At 47.7% G+C, this 27,650-nt stretch overlaps 1 protein-coding gene and 1 long non-coding RNA gene across 10 annotated transcripts in view; one reads left to right on the top strand and one right to left on the bottom strand.

Moving 5' to 3' along the window:
- LOC123280621 (uncharacterized) overlaps positions 1–2,538 on the top strand; it is a 45,037-nt gene extending 42,499 nt beyond the window's left edge. For all 3 annotated transcript variants that reach the window (XR_011498089.1, XR_006519679.2, XR_011498090.1), the window contains one exon: positions 232–2,538. This is a non-coding gene — a long non-coding RNA (uncharacterized lncRNA). The remainder of the gene's footprint in view (positions 1–231) is intronic.
- Positions 2,539–8,286: 5,748 nt separating this feature from the next.
- The window catches only part of RGS8 (regulator of G protein signaling 8), a 40,763-nt gene continuing 21,399 nt past the window's right edge, over positions 8,287–27,650 (bottom strand). For 4 of the 7 annotated variants that reach the window (XM_070497568.1, XM_070497569.1, XM_070497573.1 and 1 more), the window contains 2 exons: positions 14,918–15,084; positions 11,154–13,645 (listed from right to left, as the gene is read on the bottom strand). In XM_070497568.1, coding sequence (XP_070353669.1) covers positions 13,463–13,645; positions 14,918–15,084 — 350 coding nt within the window. In that variant the 3' untranslated portion in view covers positions 11,154–13,462. Of the gene's footprint in view, positions 13,646–14,917; positions 15,085–27,650 lie in introns of all 7 variants that reach the window. The other 3 variants (XM_014866781.3, XM_070497571.1, XM_070497570.1) reach the window with 1 other exon arrangement.

Raw genomic sequence — 27,650 nt, 5'->3', positions numbered from 1 at the left:
GAGAGATTAACTTTATTTCATGAATACCTACTGGAGGCCAGATAGCGCGTTAGTAGGTTGTTACAAACATGATTTCATTTAATGCGATCCTGCAATCTTATTTTTTAATGGACCTCAGTGCACAAAATTGAATTAATCTTTATAATCCTTGCTTCCATTCATACTATCCGTAATAGTCCATACTTGGGTCTTACTTATCTATTTATTATTTCTTTCAATCATTTCTTTTAGTGATACAATGAACGCGTTTGAACCTACATCCAGCTCAAGAGTTAGAAACGGATGGTAACTTACATCCACTCACATGCTCCTTCCCTGTCCGCCTCTACCTCCCTGGGCCCAAGCCAACCCCATCTCCATTCATTTCCTTGCTGTTTTTTAGTTTTATTGCCTATATATGGAAATCTCAAAATACATCGTTTGTTTTGGTTATATTTAAATCTTATAAAAGGACTTGCTTTCTTAGCGCATCATTTTGCTAAGATTCATCCATACGGTTACTACAGTGTCACTGTTGTCCATTCATTTTCACAGGTATATGATATCCCATGTGCGAATGCCATCATTTACCCTTTCTTCTTTCGTGTGGTGTCCAGTCTCTTGCTATTGCTAACAGTGCTGCTAAGAGCACTCTTGTCATGTCTTCTGGTGTCCATGTATAAGAATGTTTCCAAGATTTATATATCTAGGAGTGGAACTGCTGGGCCCATTTTGCAAATGAGGAAACTGAGGCTCAGAGAGGTTGAAAACACTGTTCAAGATGACATAACTAGTAAATAACCAGATCCCAGATTTGAATCCAGGTGAGCAAAAAGTGGAGGATGGGGTAATGAGGAGTAATCAAAGTAATGAGGAAAGTTTATATTTTACAATTTTAAGACAGGAACTTCTATCTACTGAATGTGCTGAGCGATTTATACACTTGTTCTCACATGCCTTGGCCTGTGCTGGGCCTGGGGAGCTGCAGAGGTTGGGGAAAAGTCTGGCCCTCGTTCTGGACGAAGAGTCACTTGGCCCTTTAATCCCTAGGGTTGACCGCTTTGTTACAGAAGTGGCAAACTTTCTTTCTGGCTTCAGGAACAGCCTGTTCCCAGGGCACCCCCGGCCTCCCAGCAGATGAGATGCTCCAGCCCCTGCCCAGCCCCACCTTTCCCCACGGGACACACACAATGCCAGAACAGCCCTGTTGTTCCTGCTCTGCGGTTTCCATCCCCACCCACCCTCGGCCCTGCCTGCCCCCACATCATGCACACATACTACAGGGTGAGGCCACCCACAGAGCCATTTAATCATCACAGTGCAAGGCCACGCCACAGGCGCAGGCAACAGGAACAGAAAACAAGTCCTGCAGCTGCGCTGTGATGTCAGTGACGGGGCAGATGGGCATTCAAATAAAAATTAGAATTACCAGGCAAATGTGCCCTGGGCAGACCAGCTGTTCACTGGCCTCAGGCTTACAGGATTCACAGATCTGTGTATATTTAAGTAATGGCAGGGCCTATAAAATCCCTCCCCAGAGGGCCCCCAGGCGCAGATCCTGTTCCTTCAGACAGAGGCCACTCTTTCCCAAGGCCACAGACCTGCCCACCGCCCCGCCCCCGCCACCACCCCCGGGGCCTTCTACTTCTAAAGGAATTTGCTGAAGGTTTTAAGGGAGATTGGGGGGAAAAGTGTCGATCCCAACTGGAAAAACTGTCTAACATGGAAGCTCTCCAGACAGAGGGTCAGGGATATCATTTCCCGCAGGAAGGACAGCCCGGTGTGACCTCGCTTCACTGGGGAGCACTCAGGTGTTCACCGTGTATCATATATGCGCCCTGGGCGGCAGGACTTGCCTGCCAAGAAGTATCAGCCTTGGCTCTTGCCTATCGAGAACTTATATGCTGGGTAAAAAGAGAAAGAAAATGAACGACAGATGAAAAGTTAAACAAATGGCTTCACTCTCTCATGGAAGGGGTGGTCTAGAGAAGTCCTTTCTGTAGGAAGGCAAAGTGCAGACACAGGAGATGGTGGAAGGCCAGGGCTGAGAGCTGGAGTCCACAGCCCAGCCTGCCATTCACCTGGGGCAGTGGCACGTCACCCGAAGAGCCTCATGTACCTCTCTGTAAAATGGAATAATGCCGCCTGCCTCACAGGCCTTCCGCAAGGGTTAAACAAGAAAATGTAAATAATGGCCACATAGTAAGTGCTTCATAAATAGCAGCGATCCCTACATCTGGAACTGAGTGCTCCCATCAAGTTCTCTTTTCAAATTACAGGATGTGTTACTCTCTCACCTCTAGTCTGTTTCTTTCCTCCCTCTCTTGGTTGGTGGTGGATGGTACACGTGGCATTTTCTCCTGCAGCTTTGGAGAGTATTTCCCTGCTCTTCTACCCCCACTGACACCCCATACACAAGCACAGACACCCCAGAGGCAGCTGGCTCTGCTCTGGAGCCTGTGGTGTAGACTGCACGTGTCCTGGGGAAGGGCGAGGGCTGTGGGCTGAAGTGCTGAGTCTCTCCACAGCCGCCTGGCACGGAGCCCCTGCCCAGCATGCTGCTACCCTGGCTGGCTCTGGGACAGACACTTCCTCTGGGACAGGGAAGTGGGAGCAGAGGCAGGTGCTACTGAGACAAAAAGGCCGGCAGACAGGACAGCTGCCAGTGTGCTGAGGGGCCCCTGTGCATGGGACCTTAGGTGGGGTGGAGTGGGGCTTGTGACAGGCGCCTGGGCCCCCACGCCCCCGCTCCCAGCTCACCTCCAGAAACTAATGGCCGGGGCAGGTGGCCCTGAACACACCCTTTATTCTAGAGGCGAGGCTCCCTCGCTCCTGCTCAAAAGAGGGCTTAACCCAGGCTGATGAGCAGGTGGCCGACAGCTGCTCCCTTGACAGAGAAAGATTGTCTCCGTGGCGCAGAGCAGGCCCAGATGCCGCCCCTCTGCGTGAGAAAGATACCTCCTGGCTCAGACGTGTCCCTCTGCAGAGCTGCCTGCCAAGTGGGAGGGGCGAGGGTCCCACAGCTCTGCTAGCTGCCCGCAGGCACTATCTCCTCTCTTCTCTCGAAAGTGTCTTTATCTTAGCAACTGCTGCCCCTGAGTCAGAAAAACAACCTGTTTGCCCTCATGCCCTGTTTCAGTCTTCACTGGGCTGGCCCCCAGGCCAAAGTGAGGGCTGAGATTACTTCTGGGTAATTGCCCCCATATTCCTCTCCCCAGGAGTCAACTCCCCTTCTCCCTGACATGTAGGCAAAGGAAGCTTGTCCCTACCCAGCATGCCACTGCCTCCAGGGCTGCTGTAATTTGACTGTGATTATGACACATAAGGTCCTAGAAGTCCCCTTCCCAGCTCCTCACCCCTTCCTTGCCATTTCCTGGGAGATGCTGCCAATGGAGACCCTGCGGAGTTGAAGATTTAAATCATCCTTGCTTGTTGGTTACAGCTGACCTGATAAAGCACTTACTGGAAAACTCTAACAACTTCATTTTTAAAACACATGATTAAAATCATTTCCCTTAATATGCCAGCAAACCTACACACAGCTATTCTATAGTCAAGGCAGGCTCCATTTTAATCTATTCCAGGGCCACCTTGAATGAGAATGTCCACATCAGTTAGGTTTCTCATGTTTCTCCAAAGGCAACAAGTCAAAACTATAATTCTGGTCCCGAGGATAGATTAGAAAAGGGCACGATGAAGGTGCCCGATCTGTCGATTTGGTTTTGCAAAACAGGGACTTTTTTTTATTGACTCTGCCAATTCCAAGTCTAGTTAATTTGTTTGCATTTTGAACACCACATTGAAAAGCCTGTGTGACAAGTGAGCGATCCCTGTTACATTTAGCTCATTGGGCACCCACGGAGTGGTCCTAATACCCTGGCCAGGGCAGAGCACACTCCTGAACGAAAGGCACCTCATTTTGTTTCTAGCTGACAGAGGTCCTGTTTGTCTGCAAGTGTAGCTTACATTCAGCCTACGCAGATAGACTTTCTGCTGCCAACAGCCCCGTGACAGGTTGTGACCCCCAGAAAAGGTTTAAAGACTGAGCCCTGGGGCGCCTGCACACCAGGGCCTGGATCTCTAATACTTACAGCCTCAGTTTCTTGAGCATCTACACAAACCAGTTCCTGCCCCAGGTCTTTGCACGTATCATCTCTCATCCTCACAGCCCCCCTGCCTGGAAGCATAGGCATTACTATCCCCCTTTGGCTAAAAAGAAAACAGAGGCTAGGAGAAGCTAAGTTCCTTCCTCAGGGTCACACATGGCAGTAACCAATAGTCAGGATTCAATCTCAGGCCTGCTCATCCCAATGCCTTGTTCTTTCCCACCACGCGGCTGAGAGGAGAGCCCCCTGCCCCTTTTGGTATCTGTAAGGCTGGTCTTAGTGCCTGAAGAGAGGGGCTATTTCTCCCTCCTTGGGAAGGGCAAGCCTGGAGCCTGCATTGCATGGGTGTGCTCCCCCATGGCAGATGCAGGAAATGGAGCCAAAACTTGTCTCGGGATTGTGGGTGGGGCCGTGACTCAGCCTCCCGGGGAAGAATGACCTGCTGGAGGATGATGGCTGTGCTGTGAGAGAAGGCAGTGGACTGATGGTCCCAATGGAGAGAGGGTACAAAGTGCTGGGCAGAAACAAAATAATCCCGTGTAACTGCGCCTGAACGCTCCTCCAGGGAGCAGCTCGGGCAGATACTCGGCTAATCCAATTTCTAGCGGGCTTTGCAGCGCGTCTTTCAGCCCCCATCGTTTTCCAACAGGCCTCCAGCTTCCCCAGGAGCCCAGATTTCTGAGCAAGCAAGAGACAGAGAATTGACCCCCATTTCCACCCCTACCTCACCTACATTGGAGTGTGTGTGTATATGTATATATATAAATACGCATCTTTCCTACCCCGGAAGCAGTTTAGCTCCAGCACTCCCTCCCTTCCCCTGCGCCTGCGCACTTCCCCACCCCACCCCACCCCACCCCACCCCACCCCACCCCCAGCCCCTCCCGCCTTTCCCTTCTAGTCCACTGGCACAGCAGGGACCAAGAGCGCCAATTCTGGAGTTGGAGCGCAAGGTTCTCGATGGATTCTGTCATCCACAGGTTGTACGACCTTGGGTGTGTTACTTAAGCTCCCTGTAGTTCTGTTTCCTCTTCTGTTAATAGGGATGATAACAGATAACAGCATCTACCTGTTTTGGGTTGAATTGTGTTCCCCATCCCCAAATTCATATGTTGAAGCCCTAACCTCTAGTACCTCAGAATGTGTCTGTTAGGAGACAGACCTTTAGACAGGTGATTCAGTTAAAATGAGGCTGTTAGGGTGGGCCCTGATCCAACCTGACTGATTTCCTTCTAAGAAGAGGAAGAGATGCCAAGGGCATGGGCTCAGAGGAAAGACCCTGTGAAGACACAGCGTGAAGGTGGCCATCTCCAAGCCAAGGAGAGAGGCCTCAGAAGAAGTTAACCCTGCCTGTACCTTGATCTTAGACATCTTAGACCTCCAGCCTTCAGAACTGTGAGAAAATACGTTTCTGTTGTTTAAACCACCCAGTCTGTGGTATTTTGTCGTGGAAGCCCTAGGAAACCGGCACACCACCTCCTAGAATTGTTGCGGGCATTCAGTTGGATGAAGCATCTAAATTGCTGTGTGAAGTTCCTGCTTCTGGGTGTTTTCTGTTAGTATGGCTGCTTCTGAACATGCAGTCGCTTACTTTCTTTCCCCCTCACCTGGTGAGTCCTTTGATGTCTGAGCTCTCTCTCCTAGGCCTTGTGAAGGATTGAATTCCTGTAAGAGTTAAGGAAGATCTTTGAGGGCCCAGGTTGTTGATTTCTTGCCTCCACCTCCAAGCAACCCAAGTAGCTAGTCTATAAGAGATGCTCAAAAAACACCTGTAGATACAATACTCTTTGGAGAAAATTTAGGGACTAGAGCAGGGAATAAGGCAGGCACAGTCTGCCCTCAGGGAGTTTATGGGTTGGGAGGAGACATAGATCCCGTAATGTCATTTGCTTCGAGTGGTTTCCTTTTGCTTTCGATCAAAAAGCAAGTGAGCTCTGAATGGAGGTGCTGTCCAGATGAGTCCTGGTGATCCCAATGTGAAAGAAGACACCAGCTGGCACACACGGTGTGCTTACTCTGTGCCACGCATCCTGCTAAGCAGTCTTCCATGTGAACTTACATAATGTCCACAACAGCCCCAAGCGATTGGATCTGTTATTATGTTAACTTCACAGAAGAAAAAACTGAGGCACAGGGAAATAACTTTCCTAGGATCGCACGACTTAAGAGTTAAAACTGGAATTCAGACTCAGGCAATCTAGCATAAGAGCCCAAATTGTAAGGAAGAATGTGCTGATGAAACCCTGGTCCAAGACAGTTCTCTCAGCCTTGTGCCTTTCTGTGTCCATGGCTGGGCATGCAGCCACTGTGACACGGGGTGGTGGCCTTCTCTCCTCTCTGTGCTGTGGAAGGGGGCATGGACAGGGGAGGCAGCATCCATGACAGGTCCCCACCCTTTCCCTCCAGCCTTCAGGAGCATTGTCCCACACACCCTGGATAGGGCCAAGGACAGACCCCAACTAAGAAGTGTATCAACAGGAGGGAGTCATCTCAATGACTTCTCTGGCCATGGCTCTCATTTTGTGGATGTAGACAGTAGGCCCAGAAGGGACTTTTTTTCCATATTTACTGTGTATTAATGAGATTCCCGGCATAGTGTTAAGTGTTTTCCATCTGTAAGAGGCTTCTGTCAAGGTCTAGAAGATGGATCTCAGATCCAAAGGGTTCCGGACCAAGCACACACTGCAGGAAAGGAGTGAAGAACCAGCGAGGGCCACTCAAAACTGGTCCCACAGAGAAAAAGCTCGGTGGCTGGGGAGAATTTATGAAAGATTTTGGAGAGAGCTGTTAGTGTACTGTGAGTCCCAGCCCACTCACACGGGGCTGAATGCCTGCCTCTCACCTCACCCTCAGGGAGAGGGGATGTGGGGGTGTCCCTTGGAGAGCCTGACATGTGTCCCCTGATGCTTGGGGACCTGCCTCCAGCCTGGAAATCAAAAACGTGAGCAATGGGCTGGCCAGGGGCTCTGGCTGCAGAGCGAGGGCAGAGCAGCCGCTGTCTTGTAATTCAAGAGGCAGATCAGGCCCAAGTGCTCCCCGGAGGCCGGCTGTGGGCATCTGAGAGAAAGAGACCGGCATGGGATCATCAGAGGAGCTGTCCAAGAGTCTGTCCTCGAGGAGCAAACAGACCACTGCAGAGAGAAGCTGGGGCAGTGCCCAGAGGGAGCAAGCTCCCAGGAGGAAAGCTGGTTGGGAGAGCTAGGGGGTGGGGTGAGGACTCCCCAGAGACAGGGTATCCAGTGAACCCAGGAGAACCCACCAGAGTCCTCCCAGGCCCAGGGAGCCCGAGCCTATCCCAGAAGGCGTGTGCCTCAGGGGTAACCCCCTTGCTCCCTTCCCACTCCTTCTTCCCTGCTCTTCTTGGTCCTGGAGGAGTCAGAAACCCCAGGTGGCAAGAGGAGCAGAAGCAGTAGAAAGAGCAAAGCTGGAAAGAGGGACCAATCCCATCCTCCTCCCTTTGGGGAGCCTCCTGTCTGCAGGCACCCCCACTGCCCCACCTGACAAAATTCGAACTGGCGGGGGGGGGGGGGGGGGGATCCCTTGCATCACAAAACGCTTTTTCATTTAACCCAAAGCATTCACCTTTGAAGAAACCTCAGCTTTCCTTGAAGACAGACCTTCACTGGTGCATTTTAATCATTTGGATTATTAATATTTTGTATATCTCTATCTTATCACCACACCTGAAAAAATGAGCTTTTGCGAACAGTTACTCCCCCTCACTCGCCTTCGGTCCCCTCCACGGGACCCGATCACCAGAGACAAAGATTCAATGACTAACACACACTTTTCATGGACACACCGATTGTATAAAGTGAGGCGCAGTCATAAGCAAGATCAACCCACTCCGTTTTCAGATTGCTCCAGCTGAACAAATATACAAACCGTCCCTCAGCCTTTTCTCTCCCTGCATTTTCAAGCAGTAGGTGGTACTAATAAAAACACCGCCTCGTGTTTGTATAGCACTTGGCAGTTTCAAAGCCACTCTCATAACCCAAAGTCACTCTCCACCCCCACACTCATCCCAACCATTCTCATTCCATTTCCACCCACCTTGCTGCCTTTCCTGCTGTCCAGCCCCGTGCCGGCCTCTGCCGAGGTGAGGCCACATGCCCCCCACCCCGGTGAGTCCGTGTGTGTCGTGTGAAACGTTTCCTCATAAAGAGTCAGCAGGCCAGAAACGTGGGCAGAAAACGAAGGGCAGCGTGTCCAGGTTCTGTTTATTATGTTCTCACAGCCTTGTTTGGAGTAAAGGTGAATGACATGATTCCACTTTGCACAGTAATGAAACAACTCAATGAGGACTCCATCAGCCAAGCAGTTTATATGGCAGATGAGCTGCTACAAATCTGTTGTGCACACCGCAGGACTCAGCTAACGCCGCCGTGGTTTGAGTGCACGCTGAGCCAGCCACCTTTTCCATACCTGGCAGAGGGAGGGAGCAGAAGGGTCAAAGGGAGTAAAAATCAGAAAGGGAACAGTTTATTGAGAGGACCCGGGCCCCAAACGTGGGAAGGCCAATGGCTCCAGGCTGCAGTCTCCCATCTTGGTCCACAGCATCTTGTGGAGTCTTGAGAGGCCACAGGGACAGGAAGACATCTCTGCTCTTGGGTTCTTCCTCCACAATCTCGTGCCAAGTGGCACAGGCTCTCAATGCCACTCTCTTGCTTCTAACCCGGAGGGATGCAGATTTAAAGAGGGCTGACACTTGGCCGGTTGAAGGACAGCCTTGGATGGAAAATCATAATTCCTCTGCCTTGCTTGGAAGTGGGCATAGACAGGGTAGGGAGAGTTCTGGGCACTCTTGTTAGCGGGAGACCATCCTGTCTGTGAACGTGCCACTTACCACCTCTCCTTTCTGGCTCATGGAGAAGCCGACTCCACCTTAGCTACTTGTCTTCCTGCCCTCCTCCTTTCTCTTCAGTCTTTCCCATTCCCACCCTCCCCTGTTTCTCAGCACAGTGGGTTCATGCCTTTCCCTCACAGTCCAGGGCCAGGAGTACCCAGCCACCCCAGCCCTGCCGAGGAGAAGCGCCCAGGGTGCGCCCCCAGAGGCTGGGCCTGCAGCCCGGGCAGAACACCGTTTCACAGTTTTGGTTGATTCAGAGCAGCAAGTTCTGGAGAGAGCACCAGAGAGTAAAATCAACTAGGAACTTTCCAGCTGTCCGTCCAGCTGAGACCAAAGAGGGAATGATGAGAACCTAGAGCAGGAACCCAAACCCCGCCGTGGCCTTGGAAAAGAAAGCTTCAGAGAGCTTGATAGTTCCAGGATGGGACACCCTCCATTAAGAAATTTGGAATGTGGGGCTGGCCCGGTGGTGTAGTGGTTAAGTTCACACACTCCGCTTTGGCAGCCTGGGATTCACAGGTTCAGATCCCAGGAACAGACCTACACACCACTCATCAAACTATGCTGTGGCAGTGTCCTAGTGTCCTACATACAAAAAATAGAGGAAGATTGGCACAGATGTTAGCTCAGGGCCAATCTTTCTCACTAAAAAAGGGAAAAGAAAAGAAAAGAAATTTGGAAGTTGTGCTACCACTGTTATTAAGACCACACACCCTTCATCCACTACCTGAGTTCCAACTACCATGTTGCATGGCCTTGGGCATAGAGGCACAGCCTAACATGAAATGGCCAAACACAAGAGTATATGAGAACAAACACACAGGTGAAACAGCCCAGGAGTCCAGCTTGGAGGAAGCACTGTGAACGAGACCCAGGAGGAATGGCCAGACCTCTCTAAACTAAGTACACTTTCAGCCCCCACCACTGGCATACCTGCTGCCTAACAATGCATGGGGCAGAAACATTTGTATCTCAGAGGAGCAAGTCAGACTGGGAGGACAAGGGGCAGCCACCCCAAGAGTCAAACTCAGGGCTGGCAGGTTCCTGGTCCTTGTGCCTGTTTGCATCTGGGCAGCTCCAGCCATCTTGGCCCACACATCTGTGTTTTCAGCTTAGCTCTGTTCCTTCTCTCTCCTCAGGCCTCACCTGTGCTTCTCACCCTCATCTGTACATTGGAATCCCCTGGGGAGCTTTAAAAACTGATGCCTTGGGTCTCAACTCCAGGTTGTTCTGGGACCTGGACATTTGGGGGGCGGGGGGGGTTAAAACTCCCGCAGGTGATTCCAATGAGCGGCCATGGGTGAGAGCCACTGTTTTAGGCCATTGTTTTTCAAAGTACGACTCCATGGGGCACTATGCACCCAGGAGCTTATTAAAAATGCAGATTTCTGGGTCCCGCTGGATCAGCATCTCTGGGTGTGGAACCTGGGAATTAGCATGTGTAACAGGCTTTCCATGTGATCCCTGGGCATGCTCAAGTTTAATAATAAATCCTGCTCAGAGGATCCTTCCTCACCCCAGAGATGCCGGGGCATGCCGGGGCTGTGAATGGCTGTCATTGATTGTGTTCTGTTTGGTTTGCCAAGGGCAACAGGAAATCTCGCACCAGCCCCCTAACAGGCTAACGCTCAAATAGGGCTGAAAGGCCTCTTGGGGGGTGGAAAGCAGTCCTAAAAGTCACAGCTTTGCCTGCCCACTGCCCTGGCTTGCCTTGGGCCTTCAAAGGTCCCGCGCCCAAAGCAAGCCTGGAGCCCAGAAAGCAGTCCACAGGCAAGCCCGGCACGAGGAGCAAAGGAAGACGTTAAATGGAAGAAGTGGCCCCTGCGGGTGCCCACCTAACAAGGCGGATGAGAGCATGTGGAAGAGGAAATGGGAGAGAGGGCAGGACTGAGAGATGTGGAAGATCAGGGATGAGGTATGCTTGGATATTGCTCTAGATGTTGTAAACATTTCTCTTTGATTCATCACAGACCAAAATCTGGTTGGCATGACCAAAGTGCCTGAAGGTAGGCACCAGAGCGGGGAACTCTGTGCCTTTTGTGGGAAGCAGGACACAACGGATGTGAGGAAAGCTCCACCCCGGGGAAGATTATCTCTGTGGTGTGCTAGTCTAATGCTCACAACTCTCACACACACATATACACACACACAGACACTTCACAGGAGTACCATAAATATAGCTATCACATTCCTCTACACACGAACATTCGCCCACATACCCTCACTTAACGGCAAAATTCAGGATACCCAGGCTTGGTCCTTCACACCTCCCCATCGTGGGAGCAAGTCACCAGGCACCATGACACCACCATCTGCAGCCTTCAGTCCACCAATGGTTGGCAAGAACTCTAGGCCCCAAATGAGGCCACTGCACAACACTCTTGTTCAGACTTTTCTCCTGGGGACAGTGGAAGTGGTAAAAAGGCCCCTCTTAGAACATTTCATATTTCCATCACTCTGTGCTGTTCCAATTTATATGCACCTCATATTCGACAGTAGAGTTGGCAGCAGATGCACATTTCGTGTGTAAACAATGTTTAAAATACCCTGTTCGAGAATTTGATCATTAAATTAATTCTGGCAGCTTTAGCTAAGGATGGTTTTTTACCAGTGCAGGCAGGGGACTACTACCCAATCTAACTAGGAACACACATCTGAGGCTTCAGAGTTCTTGAACATGAAATTGCACCAGTCTCTTCAGTGTGAGGGCTAAGGAGGCCCGTGATCTCTCTCTCCTTGACGGTTCATACAGACACACGGACCCTCAGTCATAGATACAGTGTGCCATGGCAGGAAAGTGGACCCCAACACTAGTGGGACTCAAGAGCCTTCTTGGCCTTGTCTAGCTGTAACCAAGGAAAGAAGAGATTCACGCAGTTACTGGACGGGAATGCTAATACTGGAACCCCTACACATATAAAAGGCCCATCGCCCCCAGAAGAGAATGCTGCAGCCCACTTCTCAATCACCTGCACTCCAGAGCTTACGCCTAATCATGGGCTGTTCACTTAGTCAAGCTGAAAGTTTTCCAGATCTCCAGCGAATCCAGATCTATCGGCTGAGAATTATCCAACAATACCTCCACCATGTTCTCTGTGATTCAGTCCACCGGGAGGCCAGCCTCTTCCAGGCTCCTCTTCCACTTTCTGGTCTCTCTGCTGAAGAGTCATCTCCTTGGCACTGCAGCCTGTTCCAAAGTCAGCTTTTTCCTGGGCAGCTAGAGTAGGTTCTGTGCATCTCACTCATCTTCCAAAGAGGAGTTTCCTGATGCCTCTCAGAGAGCAGACCCAGGATACCATGAAAGCGTTTTAGGAAGGTTCTCCACAACGAGGTGTTCACAGTGATCTTCTTAGCCCCACTTCTGTTCCATGTTCAATCCCAAAAGGTCAGAGATCAAGAAGGAAGCTGCTGAATAGCCAAAATGGCCCTCATGAAAGGGACGTTTCTAAGAGAGCATGCTCCCAGGAAGCAAGCTGGAAAGAGAGTTACACCTAAGTTCCCATTCTCCCCCATCATAATTACATGACCTGCATGGCGGGGGGAAGGGGGAGAGACGGGGAAAGTGTTAGGCACCATGAGAGCTGTCCATGCTATGGGAATTCATCTCCCTTTGCCAAGGTGTTTGCCATTTTAGGAGATCAGGGATGTGTGATGCCACAGGGAGGCGAGGGCAGAGAGTGTATTAAGCAACAGAAAGGTTATAAGGTGCCCCTTTGCACAAAAGTCTACTGGTACTACATTCCCTGGTCATTTGACTTCTGGAAAACTTCTTGGTAGAATTGAGGAAGATTTACAAGCTGTATCTTTCTTAACAGCAGCTCCATCAGAAATCATGAAGGACATCTCCCAAGATCCTTTCTGGAATTGCAAGGGTATGGGAGTCTTGTGAATTTCCTAGGCTAAGATGGGCAGTGGTTACAGCTTTTCACACTGGTCCTAGGGATATGGAAGAAACAGCCAACTCCATGGAGTTTGCCCCCTTGCCCAGAAGCCACCTGTCAATGACAGTGCCAGAAACCTGGGATTCCAGAGACCTCTTTCCTAAATTGTGAGGTCCCAGCACCTGGGACTGGCCATTACATTGTGACAGCAGTCATAAATACGAGCCAGAGTCCTCTAGCTATTCCTCACAGGGGTATAGGACAAACTAGTCAGGAATCCTAACTGAGGAAGGTGTGGAAGAGGTGGAAATTGCATTTGCATTATTTACAGATTAGCCCAGCATAGCGAATCTGCCTTCTCAGTGGAGATGACCCAAGGCATTGTGGAAGGCAAGCTGCTGCCCCAGAGAGGGGTGACAGCGACAAGGTGCTATCACTAACCAAAACACAAACATGGTAAATGGAGTAGAGGCCAAGCTCTGTGGCTGGATCATACTTTGAATTTGCCTTTCATCCCTTCCTCACCCCCAGCCTCCCAACCTAAACACCACTGTTTTTGAACACCTATGACACTTCATGTTAGAATATGGTCTTGGCAGCAAAGGGAAGGGGAAGGCCGGTGATCTCCAGAAGTCCCCATCTGAGGTCTAACTGAGCCTCCTCTGGTTTTGGGACAGTAAATCTAAGTACATTTTGGACCTCAGGAACCTGGGGTAAGAGTCTTTCTCCATGAGGCTGTGTACTTTTCCCTGGGCTTGGTCAAAGCAAGTCAGAGATGGCTCTTGCATGTTCTTCCTTGTGGCTTCTCGGGTCTGGAAGTCTATGTTTACCTGGAGACACAAACAGAGAGCATGGTCACAGGCCCTCAAGAGCCAAGATGCCTGGCAGCTGGTCCTAGCTATGTAAGAATTATTAATGACAGCATCTTATATATGTAAGGTATTCATGCTTTTCAAACTGCTTCATGGAGGTCATCCCTTTTCATCCCAGCAAGAATCCCATAAGGCCTAAAGACCAGATATTCTTTATCCCATGATAAAGAATGGGACTATTCTTTATCAGCCATGATTATATAGATAAGGACACCAAAGAAAAGAGATACTAAAAAACTGGTCTAAAGTAGTATGGAATGTCAATAACAGAGCCAAGGCAAAACCCCGAATCACTTAACTCCTAACCCAGGGGTCTTCACAATGTCAGGCGAAGAGTTAGAGTGGAGACAAGTATTAATGTGGGTTCCCTAAGGTAAGCTTGTCCTCTTGCCATTTCTTAACTGCTAAGAAAATAAATACCCCAGGGAGAGATGGTTAGAATGTACATCTTTGTTCCAACCAGCATTATAAGGAGCCTACAGCATCCGGCCACTGGCTAAAGACCTCTTGCATCTCGAGTCAAAGTGCAATTGAAGAGTTGTAGGTATGTAATGCACCTAAACTCATAGACAGCAAATATTTTTCTGCTATAAAACCCTCTAAGTAAAATTCTGTTTCATAACTCAGAACAGCAGTACATAGAAATTCATTTCATTATTATAAATAATTGTAATAAATTATCTTAAAATAATATAAATGTCTGCAATTACTCATTAATAAGCAGTGACAAATATCAAATAGGTGCTTTGCCCCTAATGCTAGAGTAGTCTTGAAAGATAGGTGATATTATACCCTTTTACACTGGGGAAAATGTGATTCAGAGAGGCTAGGTAACTTGACTAAGATCATGCAACTAGTAAGCGGTGGAGCTGAGATTGGAACAAGATTCCAAACTGGGTGCTCATTCCACTAAGCTGCGGTGCCTTCCACTAGGAAAACTAACTTGGATTCAATGGCATCTATCCTTGCAGAATCCCTGTAAAAACATAGTTCCTGCTGTCACATTTCACTGACAGACAGCTAAAACACCCCTAATAGAGCTCCTTTTATAGAAGCCCTGGGCTCTGCACCTTAAAAATGATCCCTTTTTCATCAAGAGCCATCAGCGTAGTGAGGCTCAGTTCAGAAGAAAGTCCCCACCAAGCGTGACTTGAACCCCCATGAGAAGAGAGATGTGAGCCAGGAGCCACAGATAGAGGTCTGACAAAACGCTCGCCACCACCAACACACCTCCCTCGGAGCCTGCACGTCCACAAACTCCTCGAAGATCCTATGGGCCTTGGAGACCAGTTTTGCTGTTGACCTGGTCTTCTTGAACTCCTCGCAGGCCAACCAGAACTCCAGGTTCTCCTCGCTGAACTCCGTCTTCAAGAAGGCGCGAAATGCAGCCACCCCATCTGTGGATGTGGAGGGAGGTGGAGAGGAAGAAAGATAGGAAGAGGCTTAAGCTCAAGAACTAGAGAAGAAAGAAAGGTGGCCCTGATGGTCGAAGCTTCACTGCTCCTTCCCGTCCTCGTGAAGATTCTGTCCTCCTAAACACACAGGTACCCTCAGAGTCAAGCCATGCTCCTTGTTCAAGGATCATTGTGATAGGAGGGAGAAAAGTTTAGGAAGCCACAGTAATAATGACTATGGGAAGGCCTGGTCACTGTTAATCAGCCCTCAGTTGTCACTGCCTGTCCGCTAATGCAGAGTTGGCTGCCCCCTGAATCTACTGGTGAGCCTTTGTTTCTAGTTAGGCCAAAGCAATACATGTAATCCATTCCCTACCCTAATCCAAGTCAACCACCCTGGAAAAACAATCTGTTACACAACAAACTAGTAGGGGTGTGAATGCCTCCAGGCAAATCCTTCACTACTACCAGAAAAATGTCTGAAAGGAAACACGCTAGTGAAATTCAGTCAGTGATGCCGTTCTCTACATGGATGGGACTCCCAGCTTCTTTTGAAAAACCTTTGAAACCCCCTATTTTAATGGTTTATTCCATGGATCATTTATTTTAAAAGAGTTTGCCTATCGAATTATATGTTTTAATTAAGATTAATTATAATTTTTCTACCAAATGATTTAACGATGAACATACCCTTTAATTTTTATTAATCAATGTCATGCACATTGCCAAACAGAGCTTCCAGTGGGAATAAGATAAGCAGGGTTACCACACAGATTTGGAAAGGAAAACAACATTCCTTGATAGCCTACGCGTTCGGTTAATGTTTTTATTTGAAAATATTTTTTATAAATTATCTTAACCCTTAACGCACTCTCCTCTAATCAAATAAGAGCTGTAGCTTTCTAAAGACTGTCCTCAGAGGAAGGGCAGATGAAGTCTAGAATAAAGAAGTGATTGCATTGGTTAAAAATGACTCTGGCTATAATGTTTTATTTCTTTTCTAGAATTCATTAGAAGGGCAATGTGTTAACAGTTCTTAATTCTGGGTCAGGGGATCACCTGAGCTCCTGAGGTCCACCAATATGCAGCAGGACAGGCCCTGCCCAGGATCGTTCCATGGATTGGTGGCCATGCTGTTGACATATTTAAATGTTTATTTTTACTTTCCTGAAATATTTTTATTTCTCCTAATTACAAAGTCATTGTGGAAATCTTTGTTTCTGAAAGTAGACGTTTTAATCCCTACCCTACACCAATAGTCATAAAAGCCAAGACTTGTCATTGCAAGAGCCAGGAACTTGAGAGAGAAAAGAATTTTGATGGAACTCCCAAACCTAAACTTGAAATCATGAAGAAATCTAAGTTTGGAGGCCTGAGCTTAAAGTATTTAACAAAAACAGGGGTGGCTATGAAATTTATTACCCAAGGCAGGACATTTTTGAGAGTGAAGGGGGCATTTCTGTTCTCTACATGGGGACGATGGGCATAAACTATGACCACCACAGGCAAAAAGCAGGACATATGGTCACCAATTCTAAGACAAGGAGTATGGAGAAAGCAGAATATGACATAAGGTTGTTTTCCATCAGCAGGATGGAAATAAAATTGTGCCTGTGCCAGGCAAGGAAGGAGGTGGAGTTTAGTTTAGACTCATATGAGAGGTCTGCTCAGGGCCCCACTCACCCTTATTCCTACATTGGGTTCAAAACCCCAAGAGGAGGGAGTAGAAACTCAAGATAAATTGAGAATCAAAGTGAGCACAAAACAGTGACATGGCACTGATCAGGCAAAGAGATGGCCTGAGAACCATTCATTCAATTCAACAATTTTTTTGAAGAATAAGATTAGCCCTGAGCTCACATCTGCCACCAATCCTCCTCTTTTTGCTTAGGAAGACTGGCCCTGAGCCAACATCCATGCCCATCTTCCTCTATATGTGAGACGCCTGCCACAGCATGGCTTGATAAGCAGTGTGTAGGTCCTCACCCAGGATCTGAACCAGCAAACCCTGGGCCGCTGAAGCGGAACATGTGAACTCAACCACTGCGCCACCAGGCCAGCCCCCCAACAATTTTTTTGAACTACTAACATACAAAGTACTGTTCCAAGTCTTGGGACACATCCAAGAACAGATCATAAAATCCCTTGTGAATGCTCTTTTTGCCACACTTTGTCTCCTCCCAGTTCTCACAGAGGAGATCCAGAAGTTTCCACAGGCTCCAAGGCAACTCAGATTTGAGAGCTAGCATGCACCACTGCAGCAGAGGTTGCAGGTGGAGGCCAGACGGAAAACCATCTGGAGCTGTGGAAGCCTCTGAGGAGACTCAGTGCCTGTGAGAGCCAAGGGAAGCTGGTTCAGATAGGTGGCCTCTGAGCAATGATGGGTCCACATGTGACAAGAGCCATGGACACACTCAGGGGACACAGGAAAAACCTGAGGACCACAGGCCAGAAGCCCTCCCCTGCTGCCTTTCCACTATAGTCAGCGTGTGGGAAGGAAAGGGTCAGGGGAGGCCACTAAAACACTGCGCATTTATCTAAAAGAACAAATGCAAACTGACTAGAAAAGCCAGTTGTTTTTAAACCAGAAGAGAGTAGATTCCTTGAATGGGAAAGGTTAAGTTCATTGTTTGGTTTAGATTTTGTTTTCCTTTTCATCAAGCAAAACCAAGTGCTTGTGAGCTGGCTGAATCTTGTTACAGATAGAGAAAATTACCTTCCTGCCTTCCTCGATGGTACTGGTGGAGGTAACCCTGCTCAGGAGACGGGCTGGCCTCCTGCTACACAAGGTACAGACATTATCTCATTTCATCTAAGTCTCAGCTTTGTTGGGGCTTTGTGTGGAATAAAAGAAAGAACGCCTGCAAAGTGCTTTACTTACCCCCATTTTATGGATGAGGAAACTGATGCTTAGAGAAGTGGCTTGATTGAGTCACACAAGTAAGAATATGTAGCATTAAAAAAATACAAGGTATGCTAACTCCCAACCAACACAGCAATAATGCCATCTCCATTCATTCATTCATTCATTCACCCATCATGTAACCCAGGCATTTTGCTAGGTGTGTGGGCACAAAAAAACAGGCACAGTTAAGCTGTCACAGAACTTGCAGTGAAAGAGTGATTTGAGCCAAGAAAACATAATTATGGTAATTGCGGTATATATGATACATGATAAGATAGGGAAAGCATAGGTTGCTGTGGAAGTACCCAGAGGAATGCCTGAGCCAGACCTGAGGAGGAAAGGGATGACCTGCAAGAGGAAGTAGATTCTAAGCCAAGATATGAAGTTGAGGAGAAGGCAGCTAAGTGAGAGGAGAAAGGAGAACAGAGAAGAGAATCGCAGGACAGGGGAAGCGCATGAGCAGAATTAAAGTTTATTTGAGTAACCAGAAATAGCTTAGTAGACCAGTGTTTAATAATCACCACATAATGCTAAAAATCATTGAGCCTACTTATAGGATAGGCATACACCAAGAGGCCTGTGAAAGAGCAAGGGAGATGGAAGGATAGCACAGCGCTCCAAAAGACCTGGGAAGCGAACATTTCAGGGAGGAGGAGGTGGTCACTGTGTCCAGTGCTACCCACAGGTCAAGCTAGATACGGTCTGAGAAGTGGTCATTAGATTCAGTGACAGGATTCAGCAACCATTGGCAAGAACAGTTTTAGTGATGTGATGGGTGCCCGAGCCACAAGTGGTAAATAGAGCGGTGAACGAGAGGGGAGGAAGTAGAAACAGTTAATTCAGACGTCTCCTGCAAGAAAGGGAGTAGGGAGATCAGACAGCATAGCTGGAAGGAAACAGGAGGTCAGGAAAGAGATGGTGTGTGTGTGTGTGTGTGTGTGCGCGTGATGGGTTTTTTGTAAGAAAGCCTTGGGTATATTTAAATACTGATCTGGTCAGAAAAGACTTGTGGAGCAGGAGGAGTTGAAGTTAAAGGAAAGAAGGAGTTTAATTGATAAAATGTTGCCTCTAGGAAAGTAGAAGTAATAAGCTTGAGAACAGTATCATGATGGAGAGGAAGGGGAGAGGTTGCGTGTGGATGCAGGGAAGTTTCTAGCTTGGGTACAGGAAACTGATAGAGTTCCTATCTGGTATTAGCTGGAGAAGGTAGTAGAACCTAGGGTTTTATTTTTATTTGTTTATTTAGGATTTGGGGAAGGGAGTTTTATTTATTCACTATATACCATGCTTTTTGCTGGAGATTTTACAAACACTAGCCTAAATTTTTTTCACAACAACACTGATCCATAGACAGCATCACTCTCGTTTTCCACAGGAAGAAACTAAAACTTACAGAAGTGGACTAAATTTCCCAGCTCCACAGCTGGCAAGAAGAGCCAAGTTTCCCTACCAGGTCCATATGACTCCACAGCAGGATCTTTCCAGGTGTGTTTGCAGGCAGAAGGGAAAGGCAAGAAAGAGATTAAATGAGCGAAAGAATAGTTTCTGGTAAAGGGAAATTCTGCAGAAGGAGAAGGATCAAGAAGAAATTGAAGAATTTGACTTCCTTAAAGTCAAAAGGAGGGAAAGAGAGGGAGATGGATGAAGATAGAGAGAAATGGTCGGGGAAGCGACATATTTGAGATGCATCAAGTTGAACAGCCTGGGTCTTCTTTATTAATTTGGGGTGAAGTCCCTACGCAGGTGGTCTGTCTCCATGTGCTAGGTTTGGGGGAAATGGTACGAACAAGTCCGATAGTCGCCACCTCATAGAGCTCATAAACTAGTGCAGTGTAACAGACATGAAGCAATATTTAAAATAATTAATTGAATAATTGCCAGTGCAGTGTGGACACCTAAGAGAATGGAAACAGTTTGGAGCAGCTACTTTGTAAAAATGAATAGGAACCTGGTAGAAAACAGGCAAACTATTGTGAAGACCTAGATTTCAGTTCCCGGAGAGGGTTACGATGCTCCACGAAGGAAGCAAGAACTTTTCGTTTTGGGGTACGTCCATCATTTAAAGAGAGAACTATCCAGGCTGGCAAATGAACCTTGACCCTGGAGAACAGTAAGGATTTACAAACCAGCAATTGGGAGATAGAATAAAGAAAAGGAAAGCAGGAAGTAAAAAAAAATTGAAGTTAGAGATGGAATTTTTAAAATAACCACCACAAGTGCTTATCAAGCACTCGCTTTGGGCCAAATGCTTCATGAATCTTATGACATTTCCTCCTCATAGCAAATCTATAGCACAGGTCCTGATATTTTCACCATTTTAAAGTAGAGAAAAATGAAACTTAGAGAAGTTAAGTAACTTGCCAAAGGTCACATGGTTAGCAAATGGCAAGGATGACAGACTGCAATCCAGCATTCTTATGTGATCAGTGGTCCAGTCTCCAGCTCTGTACAACGGTGAGGCCCAAGGGATGTCTGCTCCAGTGACGGCTGGAGGGGAGGAGAGTGCCACTGCAGCACACGACAAGGAGGTCACTAGTAACACTACTGATGGCATTTCCAGGACTGATGGCAACAGATGAAGTGGGGAGAAAATTAAAAAGTCACAGAGGAAAGCAGAGGAGTATCTGAGAGTAGAAGAACAGCAGAGAGACCAGGATGAGCATGGGCAGCAGGATTCAACTCACTGACATTGAAAGCAGCAGACACTGATGGAAATTTGGAGAAAAACGTGTAGTGAACTCATACTCAGCTCGAGATTATCTGGTAGCTTCACTGCAGCAGCCTGCCAAACCCTGCCTATCCCCCTGGAGGGGTGCACCACTGTCTCAGTCAGAAGCACTGGTTCTGATCAGAGTCAGGCCCAGAATTAGCTCTGTGACCCCGGACAACACATTCAAACTCAGCATCCTCATCTGGAAAGTGAGGGGGTTGGATCCGATGAACTCTCCCAGGTAGAATTAGCACTCTGCTCTGCACCCCTATTGCAGCTTAGACATGCCTGACACAACTCCTAGTCGATTGTTTTCCATCCTCCTCCTCCTCAACATCATCACCATCATCATAAAACAGGCCAAGTTCTGTGTTGTCCAATCCGCATATGTCAACTCACTTAATCCTTACATCCACCCTATTATCCAGGCAGAGGTTCTGAAGTTAGATGCCCTGGGTTTGACTCTTGCTCAACCTTGGAAAAGTGCCTTAACATCTCAAAGCTCAAGTCTTCGCATCTTGGAGAGTTTAAGTTAAATGTCTGTAATCAGTTGGCTGGTAACAGGTGGAGTGGATTTATACACACATCTGCGTGACTTCAGAGCCCCTCTGCCTGTCTCTCCTCTGGTGATCATTGATGCGCTCCACATTTTCACTTCCTCCAAAGGAGGGATGGACAATAACCCCAAATTAGACTGAAATCATGCTGAAAGTGTGCCAAAGCAGAGCAAAAGCGCCATTTGGCTCACAGAACTGGACATTCTCCCACAGACACCTGCCATCACCATCTTTGTGGTGACAACTGACCACTGGATACCACGAATAACCTGGAATCTGCATAAACTCTCTTCTTTCTTGCAGCACGATACCCACCCTAAGCGTCCCCTCAAAGACCAGGCAGGCACATTCCCCAACCAGGCCGGGACACTGTAACAAGGCATGGCTGGGTGACCATGTAAACATGCCGTGCTCCTTCAGGCAGCCTCAATCCAAAGTGTGGATGCCTGCATTCCTAGGGCGGGCTTCTGAGAGAGTCAGAAGGGAACCAAAGCAAAATATGGCATTTGAAATTTGCCGGGGATTTCATAGGAAGAGCTTGAGGAGAGATGGGGAAGGAGGGGAGAAAGACCTGGGAGGATCTGGAACTGAGAAGCAGTAGCATCTAGAGAAGCAGTAGCGTCTAGAGAACAGATTGGGGCAAAGATGCTGGAGAAGCTCACAGAGCCCTGCACAGACTGCACTGGCCGCAGCCCTCCTCCTCTGCTCACCGGCCCCTCTCAGCCCCAACCTCATCTCCCCCGCTCTTTCGTTTTCCCAGGGCCGGCTCTGAGCAAAGCAGGGGTGGAGGGTCACTGTGCAAAGAGAAACTTCACCGGGGAACAATGGAAGTGAGCAGTGGGGGAAGGCCCCCTACGGCTGCAGGAGCCCCTCCCCTTCCCCAGAGCAGATGGCCACAGCGGGCTTCTGTGTACAGACCACTTGTCCCCCACCTGGCCCACGTTTTCTGCTTATGCGACCAAGCAAAGGAATTGTATGGAGCCAGAGCCAGCGGGAGGTCTTCTTTCCATCTACAGCCTGTCCTCCTTCTATCACCTCCCACCCCTTCCCAGCAAACCTTTCCTCTGGTCCACTCCCTGACTCCTCAGCATCTTTCCTTGACGCTCTCCCTTTTCCTGTCATCTGTCCCTTCTCACTCCTCCTTCCATCTTTCTCTTTGTCTCCGCCAGGACTCTCTCCTCCCCTTCTGCTTGTCCTTAAACTGCAGTTGGTTAAGATGCAAGATGCTGGTTTATCTCCGAAAGTTCATCAGCACCCACTGGCATCTCTCAGTGACCTGCTTTGCATTAGCTGTGCTTCCTCTGCCTGCGCCCCAGGCACAAGCTGCTCCGTGCACCCCCGGCCCTGCTCCCTCCTCTATACTCAGGGAACTGGAGTCCCCCCTCCACAGATTCCAGGCAGCTGGAAAGAGTGACTTCTCTCTGATCCCCAAAGCTATTCTGCCTGGGATTGTGTCCTGATTCTGACACACACTAGCTAAGTGTGACCTTGGGCAAGATGCTAAACCTCTCTGTGCATCGGATCTCTCATCTGTGCAGTGCAGGTCCTAAGTGTGCCTGCTCCATGGGGCCGTGGGCATGACTGTGTTTACACAATCCATGTAGACAGCATGCAGGGCCTGACACTCAGACAGGGATTGCACCATTCACGTTTGTCACCATCATTCCTGCACTTCGGTGGCTTAAGGAATCATCATACAGAACATAGCATGTCTAATACAAAAAAAAATCAATCCTGGCAACTTCAAGGTGGTGGGTGATGAAGAGTTCAGGAAAACGGGAGAGAAACAAGAGGATCTGCCTTTTTTTTCATTTCACTTTGGTTTTCTTTGTATGACCCTCTAACAAGTCAAGGCTCTGAGAATATTACACATTTTTTGAGAGTAGTGTCTATCTAATCGCAGAAAGGGAAAGGCCTGTGTCCAGAATTCCTGGAACACTGGGCAGAATATTGGCATCCTCCCGAGCATGCACAGAATCTCCAAGAACACACCCGTGGCCGCACATGCTGCCTGCTGCCTGCATTCTCATCCGGTTCTTTGATGCAGGGTGCTTACATAAGAAGAGAAACTGGGTCACTATGAATGAGCAGTGCAGCTGGTACAGCGGGGAGGGTGGCTTAGGTAACAGTTCAAGGTCCAGGAGCCCTGATTTAGCTGGCATCGGGGGTGGGCTTGAGCCTAGCTCAGCTCTCGGACTTGGAAAAATATATGATCACAAGGATGAATTTTTTTTAAGCTCTCTGTTTACCAAAGTGCTGTCCCAAAGACCAGAGTCCTCTTGCATACCTGATCAATTGGAAAAAATAAAGTGGTGAATGTGTTCCAAGGTCAGACAGAGGATAGGAGAGGAAAACACATTTATAAAATCCAGGATATGTACACTAATGGTGAAGTCAAAACCTCTTTGATTCAGAACCAAGTTCACTAATTTGAAACTGGTGATGAGAATGACAACAGGATCAAAGGCTTTCTTTCATGTTGTCTACAAAATAAAGGTTTTTAAACAAATAACTGGCGCTAAGCAAGATTTAGGTAGGAGGTTATTCAGAGAACAAACTATTTCCAGTTCCTGACATTTATTGGCAAGCAATTGGTATGCTAATTATACTTCAATCTTGTGATTAACATAATTTTCTTCAATGATCTCCACTTTGTTAGTGTACATATAGCAAGATGATGTATTATAATAGTAGTAGGACTTGACAGTTGTTAGAGTGTTCGGGCTAGAGAGGACATGAGAGATCCTATGGTCAAGCTCTACACTGGAGCCAAGGAAACGGGAGGTTCTAAGGTTGTATGGTTTCTTATTCCTAGGACGTAGTCACAGAAGAGTAAGGAGAACCTGGGTCTTACACCTCCTATTCCAATGTTCTTTCCTGTTTGATCAAGCAGAAGCTGAGTCAGGTAACAGAAAAAACAAGGTAGAGCCTGTATCTGCAATTATTATAAGAAATTGGCAAGGACTTTTCTATTGAAGGGGAGACCAGGAAGTATCCCTAATAGGGTGAAAGTTTAGCATTCACAAATGACTCCTTTTATACAGGAGAAGTATTGCAAAACCCCATGTACACCAGTCCATAGCCTGAAAGATTTCAAAATTAAGTGTCCAGGAATATTTGCCTAGTTGGTTTGATAGAGCAATACTACAGGGACTCCTAAAGAGGAAACATATCAGATTCACTACTGGGCTTTTAAACTGCATCCCCAGAGGGATTCCCTCACATACACTGAGGGGAGATTGGGACGGTATGAGGAAGGGATGCTAAAACCTCGGGAGACAGAGGATGAGGTACGATGGAGCCTGAATAAGCCCACCTGTAATTCTAATACACCCCCCACCCTACCCACAGTGTTCAAGCTCAAGCTGCCTGTGGGAGCAAGGAGTTGAGGCCACCTCTAGCGTAGAGGAGGCATGAAATGCATGTTTTCTCAATGAATTTAATGTGTTATAACAAAAATAATAAAAATAGTTATCCTCTATGGAGCCCCTCTGTGTGCCAGTCATCATGCTTCACACTTCATAACCACAGCCATATTTAACTCTTACAACAACTCTACAGGTAAGTCTTATCTTTCACAGATGAAGAAAGGGAGGTTTGGAGAGGTTACGCAAGTCGCCAAAGGTCACATAGCTTGTCAGTGACAGAATGGCTGTCCAGTTGCTTTCATTCAAACCTTTTTCAATAAGCTGTTAATAGTTGCCTTATTTATTCCATACACTCCTGTAAGGCTAAATGCACCCACATTCCTGGGTGCAAGTAAAAATTACAGCAATTTAGAGAGGATGGCAAGGGGAAGAGAAGCTTCTTTTCCACCCATCTCTATTTCACATATCTCTTTTAACCCATGTCCTCCATTTACGCAGAAAGCACACTTGCCATATTTGTTTATTTATTGTGAACACCCTCCACCATACCTGCTACATATGCGGAATCTGTGATACACGGTACCTCATCCATGCACTGCCTGAGAACTTCGGAAAGCTGCGATACGGTCTTTAGTGTGTTTCTTGGAAACCACAGACCACCTGCCTCACTAGGATGCTCCAGATTCATGGTTTCACTTACTCGTGCTTTGGAGCCGTGCTTCTCACACTAAATGAGCACAAACATTACTGGAGGGCTTGAAGAAGAACAGATTGCCAGCCCCACCCCCAGAGATTTTGATACAGTAGGTCTGAGATAGAACCCAAGAATTTTCATTCCTCACAAGCTCCCAGCATCTGCTGGTACTGCCTTCCTTGGTTCACACTTTGAGTAACACTGTTCTAGAAACTTTTGGCTTAGTGAGAGATGTGGGGAGGGCTGTGCAGTAAATGGAAACCTGATTGTTCAACTGTATATTCTAAAACCAAAGAGCATTCAGATGAACAATTAAGGAATTTCATGAGCTGGTAATTTTAGTGTTTGTTTGTTTAGGGTTTTCTGCATGGTTGCTGTGTGAACAGGTCAAGTCATTATATTTTTCTATATCTCAACCATTATCCCAAAGGAGGCTAATTTTTAAAAGCCAAAAGCCTCCTTTTTGGTCTCCTTTGCTCAGCAATGGATAAAACTTTACAAATGCAGGAGAGCTTTCAATTGTACTATTCCACTAACCTAACCTTCCCTGGGCCTGGTGGGGACAGGTCAGCATAGAACCTCCATGCTCCGTGCAAACAAGGAAACAAAGCCAAGGACCACATGGATGCCCAGGGTGCACTGCTCTGTCTTCTGGGTGTGGGGTCAGGCTAAAAGAAGTGAGGGCAAAAGGGAAGAACCCTGTCTACATCTTCACCTTAAAACAAGAATGAATCCAACTTTTACATCCAAAATAACAAAGAAAGGAAGGAGGGAGAGAGAGAAAAAGGGAGGAAGAATTGATCCAGAGTTAAGGACAGAATGTCCTACAAAACGCTGGACATATAACAGGCATATAACACCTGCACCTTGTGAGGAATATAAAAGCAGAAGACACACAATTTTGTGCCTGCTCTCCAGCAACCTGTCAGACAAGACCTCCCACAAGTTAAGAGCCTCCACTCTCCCAGGTCTGAGCTGCAGAGGCAGAAAGGCTTCTGGGTGTCCACACTCACACACACACCCCCACACAACCCTTGGGGGCAGACTACATGCACAACTCATAGACGCCAAGTCTAATTGCCACTGAATGAATAGGAAAAAGATGCCAGATTAATGCACATTAGCAATCCCTCCCTAGCAAATAAAGCCATCAGCAATTTCAACTTCATTTTTCATTTGTTAGTTAAAAAAAAAGCACTTAGCAAGTGGGTATCTCCCAGCCCTCTGTGGGTGCTTCTTTTTTTTTTTTTTTTTAAATGGGTTACTTTTTTTTTTTTTTAAAGATTTTATTTTTTCCTTTTTCTCCCCAAAGCCCCCCAGTACATAGTTGTATATTCTTCGTTGTGGGTCCTTCTAGTTGTGGCATGTGGGACGCTGCCTCAGCGTGGTCTGACGAGCAGTGCCATGTCCACGCCCAGGATTCGAACCAACGAAACACTGGGCCGCTTGCAGCGGAGCGCGCGAACTTAACCACTTGGCCACGGGGCCAGCCCCTGTGGGTGCTTCTTTAGCTTTGTACTACACTTGTCAGCAAGTGTGATGGGAAATCAAACTGCTCCAAATATTTGCCTTCCAAATTTTTCTTGTACTAAGGTTTAAAAAATAGCAAAGTTGCTTTCTTTTTTTCCTGAGATTTGAACCCGTGCGGTGCTCCCTGCACAGCAGGACCCTGCCAGGGAGAGCGGAAGGGTTCATAATGCAGGTGCCTTAGCCCCTCAGCTGGTGGCTGGAGCCATGTCAGCTTTGAAGCAGTTTTACATAACCCTGCAGGCAGAGCTGACTCAGACCACCTGCCGCAGGTGACGAGTTACTGCCGAGCCTCGGTAGTTGCTACAGACGGCATTCTAGAACAAGGGAGCAAAACTGGATCCAGCCTCTGACATATCCTACTCCAGATCCTTCATTGCAGAGATGAATAAATTTTCCAAGAGACTGAGGGATTCCATCAAGGCCACCTTGCTATGTAGTAGCAGAGCCGGGTCAAAATGGAGAGCACTGGACTGACCACCAGCCATTGTTCTTAACTTAATTGTGTTCCTTGATTGAATAGAAACAACGCTGTAAACCCAAAGCAGCCCTTCTGCTACCACATCAGTGAGGACTTCCAATATTGACGAGATGGAATTTAAGGGGGACACTGAATACCAGGATTCTATTTGGAATCTTCAGGCCCCTAGTCTGTAGTCAGCAGACTGTCTTATTTCTTGTGTTAGGTGTACGCTTGTCTGTTTCCTCAGAAGGGTGCATTCTCCACCAGGGAGGGACCATCCTACTCATCAGCCAACCAGCTGCTTAGTATAGATTTTGTATATAATGAACGCTCGATACACCTTTC

This window comes from Equus asinus, chromosome 25 (assembly GCF_041296235.1).
Source record: "Equus asinus isolate D_3611 breed Donkey chromosome 25, EquAss-T2T_v2, whole genome shotgun sequence".
Classification (NCBI taxonomy): Eukaryota; Metazoa; Chordata; class Mammalia; order Perissodactyla; family Equidae; genus Equus; species Equus asinus.
The sequence above is the reverse complement of the archived record's forward strand: the minus strand, read 5'-3'. Positions and strand labels throughout refer to the sequence as shown.